This window comes from Temnothorax longispinosus, chromosome 8 (genome assembly GCF_030848805.1).
Source record: "Temnothorax longispinosus isolate EJ_2023e chromosome 8, Tlon_JGU_v1, whole genome shotgun sequence".
In the NCBI taxonomy this organism is placed as follows: Eukaryota; Metazoa; Arthropoda; class Insecta; order Hymenoptera; family Formicidae; genus Temnothorax; species Temnothorax longispinosus.
The window spans coordinates 2,099,037-2,116,559 of NC_092365.1; the positions used below are offsets into that span (position 1 = coordinate 2,099,037).

General features: G+C 38.3%; 1 protein-coding gene and 1 long non-coding RNA gene across 6 annotated transcripts in view; one reads left to right on the forward strand and one right to left on the reverse strand.

The window, feature by feature from the left end:
* The window catches only part of LOC139818367 (uncharacterized), a 43,664-nt gene extending 33,611 nt beyond the window's left edge, over nucleotides 1–10,053 (reverse strand). The window contains exons 1-2 of the long non-coding RNA XR_011733418.1: nucleotides 9,916–10,053; nucleotides 7,114–7,325 (exon numbers count right to left, since the gene is read on the reverse strand). This is a non-coding gene — a long non-coding RNA (uncharacterized lncRNA). The remainder of the gene's footprint in view (nucleotides 1–7,113; nucleotides 7,326–9,915) is intronic.
* The window catches only part of Trpgamma (Transient receptor potential cation channel gamma), an 80,241-nt gene that overhangs the window by 49,912 nt on the left and 12,806 nt on the right, over nucleotides 1–17,523 (forward strand). For all 5 annotated transcript variants that reach the window (XM_071786974.1, XM_071786976.1, XM_071786973.1 and 2 more), the window contains 6 exons: nucleotides 4,122–4,405; nucleotides 9,918–10,048; nucleotides 11,820–12,054; nucleotides 13,181–13,329; nucleotides 14,533–14,728; nucleotides 17,253–17,423. In XM_071786974.1, the coding sequence (XP_071643075.1) occupies nucleotides 4,241–4,405; nucleotides 9,918–10,048; nucleotides 11,820–12,054; nucleotides 13,181–13,329; nucleotides 14,533–14,728; nucleotides 17,253–17,423 (1,047 nt within the window). In that variant the 5' untranslated portion in view covers nucleotides 4,122–4,240. The remainder of the gene's footprint in view (nucleotides 1–4,121; nucleotides 4,406–9,917; nucleotides 10,049–11,819; nucleotides 12,055–13,180; nucleotides 13,330–14,532; nucleotides 14,729–17,252; nucleotides 17,424–17,523) is intronic.

Sequence of the window (17,523 nt, forward strand, 5' to 3'; positions counted from 1 at the left end):
CAATTCCGAGGTTATCACAGTTATGCGAAACAAAAAATATTGGAAATTACAATAAAATCGCGATTAATAATAGAAGGAACAAATTTTCTAAAGTAGGTAGAATTTAATAAATAATAATTTAGGATGCGATGATATCAGAAATTATTTCTCTCTCTCTCTCTCTCTCTCTCTCTCTCTCTCTCTCTCTCACGCTCTCTCTCTCCCTCTCTCTCTCTCTCTCTCTCTCTCTTTCTCTCTCCCTCTCTCTCTTTCTTTCTCTCCCTCTCTCTCTCTGTCTGTCTTTACATGATTAACAAAAATTTCGATCGAATTTTAGACAGTTCGACGCATTGCGTAATCTACGAACGCCTTTCCTGTATACCACTATAGATTCAGGTATTTCCCATTTCATGTTAAGTGACAGATTTTGAAATTTGGCCGAATAATTCCATTACCAACTTGTCAATGAACCGCAAAGCTTAAGCATGGTGTGTTCTATTTCCCGCGGCGCGTGTAATTTATTGATCAAATTACTCTCCTTTAATAAACCTCTTAAGCCACTGGTCCGACATATGGTACGTGTAAAGAATTAAACGTGAAAAAAGAATTTTCTGTTGGATAAAAGTTTGTATGTTGTTACAAAAAGAAATGTCTCTGTTCGATAAAATATATTTAAGATTTTTTTATATGCACCAGTTATGTGAAATATTGATATACGATATTGTAATATGTTCCATTAATATATAATGTTAACCGTTTATTTTGCAATACTTTTACAATACAATATATTAATATTGTTTTACGTGATTGCTGCATGTTTTGAAATTTGTAGCCTTATTTTATCGAACAGAGACATTTCTTGAATCTTATGCTTTGCAATTCAATTTTTACGCCCTCGTCGCATTACAAAAGCGGATTGAAAAACATCCCCAAATACGCTCTCGGAATATTAGTTGGATTCCTATTCATCTTAAATGCAATACATTCATGTTTCTCGTTCGGAGATGATATAATAAAGGCGCTAAACGAACGATTAGACTTCCGTGAAGCCTCCTTGACAATTTATAGGACCAAGAAAACGGCAAGCTTAGATGGCAAACTGTCGGGAATTTACATCCATTGTTATGTGTTCTGTATGAGTTATAATGCAAACCGTAAATTATTTATAACAAGGAAATATAGGAAACATCCATAAAACATTTAGCTCGAAAAATTACTCCTGTAATTTTGCGATCTCAACGGACTTCGCGATGAACATTTAATTCGATCGAAATTTCGCATCAGGGAGATAATAACTTTCATAAATATTAATGTAGTACGCCTCATGAATTTTTAATACGTATTCACTCGTTCTGGTGATGTAAGCGCTTTGACGTATATTGATATGACCTCATCTCGGGGATGAGAGACTTAAGTTTAAAAACTTAAAACTTAGTTGTTGCTAACATGCGCAAAGAACATTGGTAACTTGCTCTCTGCCGGACGCTAGGCAATAACTCTGGCAGATAATCTGATGCTACTCCTTTGTAGAATTGAGTTCCTGAAGCGATTTCTCAGAGCTTGAACATTTACAGTCACAGAATTGTGAAATAAATTAAGTGCATATAACATAGGTCTTTGCATGTACACTTATAAGTGCAATCAATACTTCTTGCTAACCTTATTTTATTGTAAGCTCATTTTTCCATCTTATATTTCGCTCATTCTTTCAATTTTTATCTGAAGCATAATCTAAAGCAATTATTTTGAATATTAGTAGTGTTATCATAATTATACGTCTGACTTTAATAATGTCTCATTAACAATATCGGTACAATTTATTTATTTATTCAATTCAATTGCTAAAATAACATCCAACTGTAATTTTCCTTTCTTAAATTCTATTTAGTGCATTTATGTTTAAAATATTTTATTACCATGCATTATAATGCAATATCTCTTTTATTATTTTTTTCTTTTTGCCATTTATTGTTCATCTATTTGACTTTATTCACGATTCGTATAATATTTATGCAATGGAACACAGATAATTGATTTTCTTGCGTTTCATTCTCTTTGCTATAGAGATTCTTGTTTGAGTATTCTCATTTCTATTGACTCAAATGCGAGACAGCAAATTGTACAAATTCATTATCTTGTTTGCAGAGCATACGCTCCCGCGGTTTTATACAAATTATCTTGTCTTTAATAATCTCGTTTTGAGAGCAGCGCCGCGATGGCGCGAGGAGGGTAATGATGGTAGTTTGTTGCCCCTATAAAAGCGCGTTCGCAATCGAGATTAATAGCGTTCAAAGAAATTGAGATGGCTCGTATTACGAGCGCGAATTTACGGCGACGTACAATTATTCCGCTTTTGCCAATTGAGCAGTAGTAAAATCGTCCTTTTTCCCGCCCGCCCGCCGATCCGCGCTCATTAATCGAGCGAAGGTGCTTATTTCTCAGTATCACCCGCCGAATTCGATAGTCGTTGGCCTGAATTTACGAGCAACTGTCATACAACTTTAGTGCTTAATAAATAGCACGGCGGATCATTTTTCGCGAATGCGCGCAAGCGGTGCACGGCGACGAGATTATTTCTCTGCGGATTAATCGATGTGCGTCGATTCGACGAGATAACCGTTTCGTCCAAATCCCGAGTGGTTGTATCGCAATTTGTTTATTAAAATCGATTTACGAAACGTTCGTCGAAATGAAAGTAAATTTACAAAGACATTTTATCTCAATACTATCGTTTGCACGTTTTGCCTTTTTAAAATTGTAATAGTATATAGAGGAAGTTAAATATCTTTTCTTTTTAGTCAGAGAATCAGAAAGAGAATCAGAAGCAGGCCAAAACGTTTGACGATCTTAGAACCTTTTTATATCCTTGACTTTGCAGTTATTATAAATAATGATATGCAACTGCGTTTTGCTTTTTATTGAGTTCTCCTTCTCGTAGTTTTTACACGAAAAAGAGCTTTTGCACTAGTTTAAAGAATGGCGTGCTATTTTTGTGGTATTTTTTTTTCGTCAGCAGCGATTTGCGCGGTTCAAGCGTTCGCGAGGCGCGCAAACGGCATGCCGCAGGAAGCACAGCTGGCAAACATAATTTACATAGTTTATAATTGACCCGAGGAAAGCCCGCTGTGCAGACATCACGTGGATGATACGTGATGAAAGGCAGTAGACGTAGACCTCGTTTTGCAGCTTGCCGGTATAATCATGGCGTTAACGCATCTTCAAACTCCATTGTCGCAGCCGGGAGGAATTGTCAGCTTGACGTTAATAATCGTTGACTGCCGCCATTAAACTTTCCGCTTTGAGCGCGATGACGTATAAAATACCGGTGACGTTACATCGGCATTATTGCGTGTCGATTGCACCATCCTCCGAAAATTACATGATGATGTATATCCGCCTGTAAAAGGCGGACATACAACTGCCCGGCTCGCGTGCGTGCATTTGCTCGCGGCTAATAAAAGAGAGTGCGCTCCCCGATCCATCATTCCTTCGAATAGTTCACCGGGGACAATCTTGCGTCGTGGCATTGTTCCACCGGTGAATATTTCTCGCGCAAAATCGGTATTTATATGACGAAATAGTCGACTTTTTTACGTCATAAACAAAAAATAAAAAAATTTCAACGAAGGTCTAATATAAATAAATTTTTATATCTGCAACTTAATTAGAAAAATAGTTTACTTCCTTTCTAATTAAGTCCCAAGTATTATACAACCCTTTACTTCCAATAGCTTACAATATGTAATATTATTTATTCATTGCTCGACATTCTGTCTAATAATATTTAACTTTGAAACCATACAAAGAAGAACGTTTATTTTTCGTTGATTATGAAGTATTTTATATCAAGTTTTCTCATATGAAATATCTTCGTTTATACAGTCATATCTAATTTTGAAATTATACGAATATTTTGTTTCTGATGCTAATTCCATAAAAATTAAAATATACTCTTAAAAAAAATCATGTCGCTTTAAAATTAAAATCTTCTATGAAAATAAAAATGTTTAATTATTGAAACAGGTTTATATGTTACAAGAGCATGACGTAAAACTGAATATTTCAAAGTTAGAATAATGCGTAACCCAATATGATGTACACATTATGATCTGACGTGATAACGATGACATTATTAATTTCAGAAAGCGCGTACGAAGATGAGGAGCAGTTCGCCAGGGGCGGCACAACCCCTGGTGAAGACATCGTCGGTGACGAGGACGACGGTCAAGGCGGAGGTGGCACGGACAACTTTCCCTTAAGAATGGCGTCCGACACAACGAGGGGTCGAATGACCGCCGTTGCCGGCGGCTTCCTGCGAGGCGCCGGGCAGGTGAACTTCGACCCCGAGGCGCCTCCACTGCCGCCGATACACGTTGTACAGACGACCTGTCTGCTCGAACGACCGGAAATTGACAAGAAAGTCAAGGTAACGAACAAATACAAAATTGACGTGTATCGTTTCGAAAGGGTACCGAGCGTGGCATCGAGCAAGAATGAATTAATTAATCTTTCATCTATACATCATTTTGCGAAATAACGCAACATTTCAGAGAGTAGTTAGGATCGTATTACTTTTAATTAAGTTCAGTATTTAATTAAGCGAAATTAATCTTTAGTATACATGAGCATTCTAGTATTTCCTCAAACAAACGGATCTTTTTACATCATTAAGCGTCGTGACCTCCTTCATTTGAATCTCTTTGATTTATATATATTATTTTCTTTATTGATTTCGTTCTTCTCGGTATAATAAATACCGAGCGAGATAACAGATGTATACCGTTACCAATTTAAAACGATTCCGACCGTAATGATGTAGCGAGGGGCAAAAAAGGTTATTGGGTCGTAGGTTCTCCGAAGGCTGGGAATAAGTCGAGTGCACCGTCGTGGTTTCCGTCCGCATAAATTCTCCCTTCTCGCCGGAGAACGGGGAAACTACAACTCGAGTTTGACGAGCGGCAAAAGAAACGGAAGCGGAAACAGAAAGGGCGGCAGTCGATAACGACGTTCCGATGCCGATCCAATTTGTGCGCGGCTTGAGAATTACGGGAGAGTGAGAGAAAGTGAGAAAAGAAGAGAAAAATGAGAGAGCCGGCTCTTCTCTTTCACCGTTCTTTTATTGAATCTCGCCGGATGTTGGCCGCGCGCGATAGCGATTTGCCTCTGCTCTCCTCAATTTGCTGTTGCCCGCCTGTCGACAGGAAGGAACGAAGTGTCGCAGCCGGTGCCGGTCGGGTCAAGTTAGATTAAACCTTAATGCCGTTTCGATAACCACGTTTAACGCAGACGACGACGCGATAGACTGGGCGTGATTATTTTTGCATAGGGTTGCGGGGATTGGCAGAGATGTTTAATATCAGCCCGTGTATATACTCGACGCGCGACTGATCGATGGCGCAGACATTTAAGCCTTCGAATAAGGCCAAACTCCTCTCGGCGTCTCGGCCGAATTTCTCGTTCGCTCCGCTGGCGATTGCATTATTTAGCGGCCAGGCGGATCTCCAAATAGCTTTGGTCTTTACATCGCTTTCTGCGGCGCGGTTATGGATAATTAATTATATCATCTCGCGCGTTCGAGAAGAAGGAAGACGCGAAAATGGCTATAAAGGGCATAAGCTAGTCTATTCGGATAGATCGGAAAAGCATGCCGTTTAGGGAAAACTTTGTTTTTCTCATATCGTTCTCCGGGTCGAAGACACTCGCGGTGAAATACGAGGCAAGATACACGCGTGCATTTTCGAGCATTTATGCTAAGTAGCTAGCAGAAGCGTTCGTTTTTATTGTGTCGTAAAACAGTAAGTAGGTTGAATTTCCTAAAAGGATAAGAACGCGACGTTCAAGGATCTCCTCGATCTTCCGACTTTGCATTTTCCAGGATCGGGATCACCGTCCAGGATTGCGCTTTCGTAACGTTCTGCCGTCGTAACACGCACTTTACATACGCCGTGGAACACACGTTTAATCTATTTAAGGATGAAAAGCTCCATAGAGAGAGAGAGAACGCAAGCGGGCTGCTTTCATCTTTTAGTGCCTCGTAAATGTCCTCGAGTGAGCTCGCGCAGCGAAACCGCAGCCATTCTGGTGAATTCTGGTGTATTACGTGACCGAATTTCATGCCCACCCTCATTGAGCCTCGAATAACACAGCAGTCAATTTTTGATGATATTATATATACATAGCATTGGTTAAGAAAAGATTTCAAACCCGCCACCTTTCAATTCTTAATTACGGCAGCCGAAGTATTTTCGTTCGGGTAATTTTTATTGCGTGATGCATTATGCATAAAATACGTATATAGAGACTTCTATTAATTGCAGTTATAAACGGTTATAAATGCTCCGCTTTTAATGAAGATTCGTTTCTGTTTTTCTTTTAAAAGTTTGGTCTGATTTTTATAGGTACTTGTGAAATTTATTTTCTTTTTCACACGTTCTTCCAACAGTTATAGACAATACGGTTGTGCTCGACAATAGATCGTTCATTGTATAGAAGATCGCTAGAAATGTAATATGTCACTATAGAAAGCGCGCATATATCACCGATGCCAGTGTAGGCCGTGCAAGGCGCGAATAGATACAGACAGTTTAGTCAGACACAGAGACAGTGGTTACATACTGCATGTGGAGACAGTGCATACGGAGACAGTTGAATGCTGAGACAGTAGAAATACAGTCCGAATACAGATAATGGGTGTAGTGAGCTAAATAGAGACGTTAAAGACAGTAAATACAGTCTGCACAAGATATGCACAAAATAGGTTGTTAGAAACACGTATGTCTGTTTGCAATTGCATTAATTAAGGCAAAGAATACAAATTTTATTTTTCTGTAATAGCTAATTAAGTGATCTAATTAAAAATCTAAAAAAAACTGGTTGTTTAAATTAGTTTATGTGCCAAACGATTTTTTGTTAATATAAAGAGACAAATTATTTATTTTAGCGCTACAAATATTTTTTTTGTAGTTAAAGTAACAAAAATACATCATAAGATAGGTATTCCTATAAAATTATCTAAAATATAAACTATTATTTAGACTCCTGAATTCAAAAGACTTTTCAAACGGAATAAATGCATACGCTGTTGATTGCCGTGACTGTAAAATTTATAGCATCAAATCTTAGAGCCGTACGTACGTCGCAAGTCGAATGATTCCTTAATGACGTAGAATTTATAGGCCACGTTAAATGTCTGCTTGCCAAGAGTACACCGCGCCGAGACACGAAATCCTTTCCGGTGTTCTGCATAACGAAGGCATTGAGGCGAAGCATTTAATCCACGTTGGCAGAGATGAAATTCTATGGTTGGCGAGCGTGATTGCGTTTTCCTCTTGCCGGCGGATTTAATCCTGTTTGTAAAACCATCAAAAACAACTTTTGGAAAAAAGTACCCGGAAAAGAATCCTACCGCGAAACCGAGTGAGGGTTTCGCTCGCAAACCTCCCTTTCATGGGATCTGCATTGTCTTATGAAAACAGGTGTCTCGAAAAATTGCGATGAGAGATCTTCTCGTAAAGTGAAAATCAATATCTGAGATTGGGGACGCCGATACAATTCACGCGCGACGCGGGATTGCTCTCCCCCGTGTATTCCAAGTCCTCTCTAATATATTTGCGACAGAATACCGTAAAATTTGAAAGCATTTTAGAGCTTTGAGAAAGATTCAGGGGCTACGAAAAGCTTTGCTTTTGAGTCGCGCTTTTAGGAAAACGCACTTAATTTAAAGCAAAAAGAACGCAGGAAAATAGAATCAATTAAAAAATAATTTGATATTTAAATTTAGATAAAACGTGCGTCTAGACAAAACGTTCCCGGACGGTTTAAATATGTTCCTTATAATTGAGAAAGATTATAATTCATATCAAAAGGCTCAAAAGATTAAAACTAAATCACAGAAAAAGGAGCATCGAGCCGCAACAAGGTGGAAGTGTTGTAAAATTCTATATTAAGGAAACAAATTGACAAACGTTTCGGACTCTTATATGGGGTATCTTATATTATAATTATAAGATACTCATATAATTACGGATTTCTACAACATATATTTTTCATATCTCAGCTTTCAAACTTCCTAAGATAATAAAAGTTTATGCGCTCAGATTTTTAGTACGCAAAGACGCAGATTATAGTTTATATAACAAAAGGCGCGAAGGGATTGGGAGACGCGAAGGCAGACGCAGACGCAAGTGGAAGAAAAAAAGAGCTATACATTCTAAGACAACGACGCACTCGAGATGCTAGACAGCTAGAATATAATATTGCGAAGGCCGACACTGACAACGAGTGTTTGCTAAGGGCGCACCTTAATTGTCGAACCGGCGCACCCTCGACAAACACCGTCTATCATACACATGCCTTTACGGCCCGCTAAGGCCCGCGTGACCCTTTTTCGCCATAACCGCCACGCATTCGTCTCTTAAAAGTGGATTCCGATCAAGGTGAAACCCTCCCGATCATGCGGAATACCAACGTAGGGTCAAGATTTGCGTTCGAGTTACACGCTCGCGCGTGTCCGCGATACGTCGCACACATGTCCGACATTTATGGATCGAGTTTCGAACAATATAATACAAACACTATCTTGTCGAACGGCAGATATCACGACAGATGAATTTGTTGCGAGAGGAAATTCGCGTACGTATATCGGCAGACGCGGTGTGTTTCAATAACTTTCGATAATCGATAATAAAATAGCTAATTCACGGCCTGATATCTGCCTCGGTGCATCTCTGTTTATGACAATGTAAAATTGATTGCGCATCGAATGTACAAACGGAACAGGCGAGAGCGACAATTAAAATGTGCTGCTAAGCACGTATTTATATTTATGGCCTTTACACGAAATAGGATTAAATGGAATTTATACGCGTCAACGATGAAACATAATTTGTACGGTCGACGATAATTCGGTTTACGTTTTGGTAATAAACTTTTAGGCCGTCCCTGTTAGTAATTTCAGTATTAACCTCAAGCTGTCCCAAAATATTTCTCGCACCCGATAATTTAATAGCACAACAAAATGATGTTAACGAATTGAATCTTTGGCTGCAAATAGATTATGAGAATAATGCGTTTAACTTTAGCTTAATTTCAAACTTTATATTAACAAAGTTTAAATCTGCTACCGTTTAATTGCGATATATCATGTCCGATATTTAAAAGAGGATTGTAAGAAGAGATCGCGTACGACTAAAAATCTTTAATTGTAACATCTGAATAATTAAAAGTCCGGGCGACCCGTAGATCAAAGAGAGCGATTAATCGCAATGCGAGGCACGCATCGGCAGAATGCAATGTTACGTACATTCCACGAACGCTGTTATGAGAGACTACAATTGATCCTCGGACCTGGGTGCATTTCACCTCGTTAACTACCTCTTGCACACGAATGCATACGCTCGCTCCAAATTCGGTATGCAACTTCCGCGTGAGCGCCGCGAGCGAGTGTTGAAATCACGTAGCGAGTGTTGAATCGTGCATGATTGCTACAATAACGGCGGAAAGCGAGGCTGGGGGCCACCAGACCGGCAAAATATGTGTAACTTAACGCGCGTTTTGGTGCAAACACAGCGCGATAATGGCGCGACGCACTGTAAACCGAAGCGAAAACATTTTAGAGACACGGGTGCGCGGGCAAACTGCTAAAGAAACACCGGAAGAAGATGTAACGCCGAGAAATATGACCGACTTTGCCTCTCGCGTAGGTGGTGGCTGCGGAAATTACGTTTTTAGAAAACGCTGTTTGTCTTCCAGGAGAACTCTCTCCCTCGCAAAATTTACATTTAACAGTACACCGGAACGTCACGCTCCTAATATCTCTCGCGAAAAAAATGTTTATTAACTTCCGGGTTTAAGCGGTTATGAGTTAACAATCAATGTTATAGGAAGTACGCCTAGATGTGTACGTTCAGACGTATAAGATAAAATTATTTCGCTTACAGAGGCACAGCATACACGGCATGATGGAGGAAGAAAACGTCGTGAGACCTCATCAGGAAATGGCCAGCCTGTCGCTTCAAGAGAAGAAATATCTTCTCGCCGTCGAACGCGGAGACGTAGCTTCCGTTAGGAGGTCAGTTGAAATTTATGGTTAAAAATGTATGAATACCGTTGGCTTTCGTATTGGTACAAGAGGCATATAGAGTGAAAATAAAAAACAAATAAATTTTCTGCTTAATCGGACATACTTTATTTTTAACATGAATCTCATTCGACATTGATAGATGCACCGCGAAATGTTTACAAGATAAGACCTTTCCAGGTAGATATGCTGTCTTTCGACAGCTCAGGAATATAGCAGGTGTATATTGGAAAAGGAAAGAAGAGGAAAAGAGATAGAGAGGAGAAAAGAATTCTGTTTATAGATATAAAATATTTATTTAAGCAGAGAAATAGCTTATTTATATACAAATATGAAACGTGAGTTTCATCTTGTTTGCATCTCGTTCATACACGTGTATCCTTAGATGGTGTACACGTGTATCCTTACGAGTTTCCCTATCTCTTTACCCTTTTATTCCTTCGTGAATTAAGAGAGTACCATTATTGTACGTTAACCTAATAGAGCTGTTATGAGAAATACGCGGGCACGTGCGCATACGCGTGCACGTGCTGGTAAAGATAGATAATCGTGTCGACGAACATGGAATTCAATGTGCGAGCAGGTACCCAGAGAGGAAAGGAAACTTCTTCCGTACAAATAAAGAAATACGAGTTAATGGCAATAAACTTTTTCAAGGGAGCTAACTGCGTCGCAACGTTACGCGAAATTTTCTTTCACTTAAACTTTCTGGGACAAATCTTATTACAGTTTATGGCGTTAATTTAACTTCAGCGTGCATGTTCTGCAAAAATATATACATTTATTGCATTTATATACAGTTATATACATTTATATATAAAAATTATGACATTTATCACTATACAATCTAACTTAATCTCCTCATTTCAAAGATTTAAATATTTAGAAATACATAAGACATAAAAGAATTAAGCTGACAGTACTATCTTTAAATTTTTTCTTAATTTCTTATTGATCAATTCATTCCATGATGTTATTGTGAAGATTAATTTATTACTGTACACCACTTCACATTTTTCAAATGTATGAACATCCGCCGGTCGTGTGTGCGGCACACATGATCTTCTAATTATCTTATGAAGCTTGCTCGTGCGATTTCGAAAACTTTCAGGAATTCTCTCTGCTACGCTCATGTTAATTGAAACTGATTACTATCTATGATTAAGTTCTCACTCTCGCGAAATTTCTCTGTCACAATTTCAGATTAACATCGCTATTCTGTTACAGTTTTAGCGAGTTACAATTTTAACGGAAAGCAGTTGAATTCACTTGAATAAGGCAGCTTCTCTTAATTTTCAGCAAAGTTATATTATCAAATAAATTTTAATATTATACAGAATGTCTTGAAACTATCGGACATTCTCACTACAGATACCTTGACTGACTTGGAATAAAGTTTCTTGATGGAAATATCAAAGCACTTTTTTGAGTAAAAAACATTTGGAAAACATGCACATGATAAATTAAATTTCAAAGAAAAATAAATGACATAAAATTACATTTTACAGATAATTTTAAGTAGAGTTTAATAGAATTTTAATTTAAAACATTTTACAAATATATATAATGCTAAACATTGAAAAGGTCCGATAAAAGATGTTCCATTTTGATATCATTGTTTAGAAAAATTATTTACCAAATGGTCTCTCCATATTAGCTGAAGAGATCCGGTAGTTTCGGGATTTTCTGTTTACAAGTGTTTGTACCTACGAATCCTAAACGGCAATTCATCAATCTTCCGAATATCCTCCTGTCACTGCAGAATGCTCCAAAAAGCCGTCGAGGCCGACATTAACGTTAACTGTGTGGATCCTCTCGGACGATCGGCTCTTCTCATGGCGATCGATAATGAAAATCTAGAGATGGTGGAGCTTTTAATAGAGCACAAGGTCGATACCAAGGATGCGCTCCTTCACGCTATCTCCGAGGAATTCGTTGAGGCAGTGGAGGTCCTTTTAGAACATGAGGAGACCCTTCACAGGAATGGCGAGCCACATGTAAGTGTCTGTATCCACCTTACATTTAAATGAGAGAGAGAGAGAGAGAGAGAGAGAGAGAGAGAGAGAGAGAGAGAGAGAGAGAATATAATAATTATATATAATATAACTTATTAGTCAGTTTTATTGGAGATTCTAAAAAATATATAAAAATTATTTTTTACATTTAAATTATGTTGCTCGTATATTGTTTAAATTAGTAACAGCCAACAGTGTTGTCGTAATTGCAGATTTACATGGAATATATGTGGAATAACGTTTCATACAAAATTTCATATTCTAGTTTTATGATCGAGCTTTACGTCGCATCGTGCTGCTTGTAATGGTATAATCTAGCATAAACGTTACTCGCGAAAGTAAAATATGTAGATAAAAGTTGATTAAAGTCCGTAAATCGATTACTCGTGTTGGTCGCTTTACAAGCGATTTTTCTGTATTTTACTTCGTCATCAAGTGGTTTCTCCCTCTCCATAAAGTCTCCGATTCCGTCAAAGTAGAAAGTCGTTCGCGATGGCAACGAGGGAGATCGGGGTATCCGGGTAGGGTGAGAACGAGGTTGCAATACGAAAAAGTAGAAGAATACGAAATTTCGAACAGAGTTCTAATCGGCTTTAGCAAGAAATCGGCTTACGCAGAACTTCAACGGAATGATATTCGAAGTCTGAAAGAGCCGTACGAATTCATTATATGGGGAGAATTGGTTCCCCGTGATGAAGAGAAAGGGTCTACCACCCGTGACGATGATTGATTAAGTCGATCATGCTGGTACAATGGCAGCGCGAGTCTGCACCGAGAGAGATTATTTGTCGATTGCTCACGTGAAAAAAAATATATTCTTTATTTAGTCGACTTATTACTCCACTTCATTGTCGAGTTATCATTGTCATTTGACATTATTTCTTTCCCATCGAAAGCTCGTTAAAAAGACTCGTTACAATTGAGATCAAATGTCAATTGTACTCGACGAAGAGTGGAAAAAACGATAACTGCAAAAAGCGATTTGTGAATAATAATAATTTTATATGAAAAGGGTTAAACGAGAAGAAATTGCTTGCAAGCGCGTAGGAAAGAGACTCTCAAGCGACAGGATTTTATGAGAGTAATGACTTGCGGTTTAATTCTCTAGAGCTGGGAGGCTCTACCGCCTGATACAGCCACGTTCACGCCCGACATTACACCGTTGATCCTGTCGGCCCACAAGGACAACTACGAAATTATAAAGATTCTCCTGGATCGTGGATCCACTCTGCCGATGCCACACGACGTTCGCTGTGGGTAAGACCTCGAAAAATTAATTAAGCACTTTTATGATTATGAAATTGGAGGGAGCTTAGAGGAAATGAGGAAAATAATTCACGTTAAATTGTTCTTTTGCTTGTATTATAAATTGTAATTCACATTAGCTTGCATATTTTACGCGGGTTACTTATCAAACATTCTAACATTTAGAGTTTTTGTGCATCTTCGTGTGATTTGTATGTTACGATAAAAAAATCTAGGTTTCTTGTTTTAATAACGTAACCTTCCTGAGATATCTTATTTATTTATTAAGCTGAAGATAAAAATTTGATGACGAATTATAAAAATATAGGTATAAAAAATATACTTTATGCAAATATTTAAAAATTCAGATAACTCTTTCAGCAAAGTTAATTTTTTTTTAACGATACGATTAATTAATCTCTGTACAAGTGCTTTAGAAGTGTCCGGTCGTTGATCCCTAACTGGACGCGCTCTTTTTGGAGCTAATTAATTCCCTCGATCGGTTTATCGTCTTATCCCTTTGTGCAGACGCGACAAAAGCTAATTAAATTAGGCTAAGCGCGCATGAGCGCCGCGTTACCTTCATCACCACTCTCTAAGGGAAAATTTAATTTGTGATAATCACATTACATTAAGATTCGTAACTTTTTGTCTCGAGTCCCGCATTGAAATTGCAGAAAATTTTCCGGATTGATATATGTAACTAACAAGCACGAGAAGAACTTTATATTACATAATATACTACATAAAAACGATAGCGTTTGTTTGGTCAAAACAGTTTTGAACAACAATATTTTTCGAGTGAAGAGGTACCATTTTTCGGACAAAAGCCGTACCGAGTGCAGAGTACTTACATTCAGTACCCATAACGCGTAGCTTTTGTTCGAAAAATAGCGCTCTTTCAAAATTTACACGAAAAATATTATTTAAACCCGTCTCGTTTTGTACGTTTAAAACTATTTGTTTTGTTCATAAACTCGGGACATAAAAAGAAATAGCCGTCAAGTTTTTCTCGATTCGAAACTTAGATTTCCCCATCGCTCGCGGGCGTAATGGTCGAAATGTTGATAAAAGAGATCTCAAGTTGGCGAAAAGATGATGTAACATCGTGAGACACACGGCCGCCCTGGGAAATTCGAGAAACGGTGACGCCGGGCAACTGTTAGCAAGCTGTTTTCATTCCGGCTTGTTGTTGCTATTTGTTATTTATTCTAGATGCGACGAGTGCGTGACATCGAGGATGGAAGATTCCCTGAGGCATTCGAGGAGCCGACTAAACGCCTATCGGGCGCTGGCGTCGCCGTCCTTGATAGCACTGTCGTCTAAGGATCCCATCCTGACTGCTTTCGAACTCTCCTGGGAACTTCGACGACTCTCGTTCTTGGAGCACGAATTCAAGTGCGAGTATCAGGCAAGAAATTGGTGTTCCCTATTATTCGTGAATATTATTATTCGTGAACAATATAGTTTTGTCCGTTGGATTTTTGCATATGAAATGTCAGGTGCCAGATATTTCAATTTTACCAATATGCAATGTGTTATAAAATAAATACATTGAATGACGTGTTTGATTTATAAAAGCATGCTGCAGTAAAATGTTTGCGATTTTTTATTGGTAAATTTGCGAAAATGTAGAAAAAAATTGGGAAATTTGTATAACATATTATTATATGATCTTAAAGTCAGATGAATGTTACAGAAACAATTTGCAGTATAAATCTTACATTTAGGAAAATGGGAAAAGATGAATATTAGTGTAGAAAATTTAACGTTTAAAATATGAATCTGGAAATATATGATTTATAATTTCTTTTACTTTTTAAACTTTTACAATTTATCAAAGCAAGATTACGAAATAATTTCTTATTCTAAAAAATGCGACATTAAATTTCTTCAATTACTCGTATGTACATATACATATAATACTTTCTCAGAGATTACTCTAAGATTATATAAAATTAATATTTTATGTGCAAAAATCTAAATAGTTATTATTCCAACGAATTCATCATCGATTAATGTTCTCGAAAAGCGTATATTTTATTTATTATTTATAATTTTTGTTACTCGAAATGCACAGAAAACAATACTTGTCTCTTGCACTGATTATTTCGAAAGCAGAGAAAGAAGCCGAACGTACGTTCTACCGCACTAAAATTACGTATCACAACTTTTCGTACATCACGAACATGTGGCAGTTAAATGATGAAAATTTCTTCAAGTAGCTCGCTTTCCAAGCTGCGGATTAAGACACACGCGTTGCTTCTCAGCGATATTTCTTTCTTTGCACAGCGGTATCCTGTTTTCGCAAAACACAAATTTATCTCGGTTAGCGAGGCACGGCGGTTAACACGTGTTTTCCTTTAATTTAACGGTCGTGCAGATGTACAACCGCTCTCCTTTTGATTCTCAAGCTCGCTTCGAGCGCGTTCCTCGAGCTCTACGTTAGCTTCTCTCTTTCTCTTGCTCGTCTTTTCTCGGTGTTTAAGTGGCGAAAGTTTAAGTGCTCACCACGCTTGAACAACTTTTGATTTATACGCGCATAAATCGCACTTCGCAGTAGCAATACACCAAGCAAGCGGCGCTATCGAGTTGCTTTATAGTTTCCCTCCGCCACGCCCTTTGTTTTCTCCCTTTCAGTCTCGTTAACGTTCCGGTTTCCTCTTTGGCCCTTCTCGTACCCTTCAAACGCCGTCATCAGCCTCGTTTCTTTGACCCTCTGTTCCTCATTCACCCACTTTTTCTTCAGAAAACTCTGCCTTTTTTGCTCTCATTTTGTTGTTATACCGTTCCATCTCAAGTGTCGATCTTGACGAATAACTCGATGAAGACGACTTTGAGAGTAAAGTGAATAAAGCTTAATAAATTGCCGGGAACGCTTCTCCATTTTTCTTCTACTCTTTCCTACTTTATCCTTATTTGTTCTTAATTTTCGCGCGAAGTTAATTTTATATTTGTAAGCTCTTATTCACTTTAAACGTAATTATCGGTTAAATATATTAAACTTTATGTGATAGCAGCGTACGTCGAAGAGAGACATATTTATCGTGTTATAGGAATATGTTGAGAGAAGCGTACGTTATACATATCATATTGCGTATCTTCGTGTTCCATATGATAAATCTAGTTTACGATATCGTTGAGATGGAAGACGCGTAACTTGATGTTGCAGACAATTTGGAGTAACAGTAGTCTTCTCCAGATAAAAAATGTGCAACCTTACACTCACGTCGGTTATTCGCTCGTTGGCTGTTCTTTGGCTTCTTTTGTATCACGCATATATATCAAACTGTAAAAAATAACGACGAATAAGAAAATCTGAATCGCTCAATCAGAGGAACAATTTTTCGAATTATTCGAAAACTGTTGTACTTGAAATGCGAAATATTCTAAAAGATAAATTCTCAACCGGCGGGTGATGTACGTGCCGCATTTGCCTGGCGATCGATAACGAAAGTAGATTACAGCCGAACGATTTTCTCATCGCCTTTGCCTTCTTATGAAACGGGATATAACTTCCTGCGGCGATTCTCGGTTTATGTCGGCTAACAATGCGGGACACATCACAGAAATTGTTATATCCGCGTGAGTACGTGACGAGAATTCAATTGGACTCGAGACAAGATTGGCGAACGATTAGGATAGGATCTCGAGCACTTGTCGACCTTGCAGAGAACCTGGAAGCTCGATCAGCCGTTGGCTTTATCAAGCGCGCGAATTTTTTCTCGGTTCACAATTCCCGACACGTAAAGCGATAACGTGAAGAATCTGCCGAATTTCCTTGAGGAGTATCGAGAAATTGTGACCGAGATTTTCGAACGAAATTAGGACAATTATTTTTAACAGTCTTAGGAAATTAGATGCTTTAGAGGGAATGCGTGTTTTCGAAATTGCATTACGATGTTGTGATCGGCAGCAACCCTCGTCGATTTCAGGAGCTCCGGAGACAGTGCCAAGATTTCGCGACCGCATTGCTGGACCACACTAGAAGTTCCTACGAGCTCGAAGTCCTGCTGAATCATGACCCAACGGGACCAGCTTTTGAGCACGGAGAGCGGATGCACCTTAACCGCTTAAAATTAGCCATTAAGCTGAGGCAAAAGAAGGTACGGAGTTTTAGTATAAAAGAGAGACCTTACAATTTTTTAAATTATACCCGATTACGAGAAATAGATTTTTTGCAGCCCTCGATAATGGAAGCCGCAT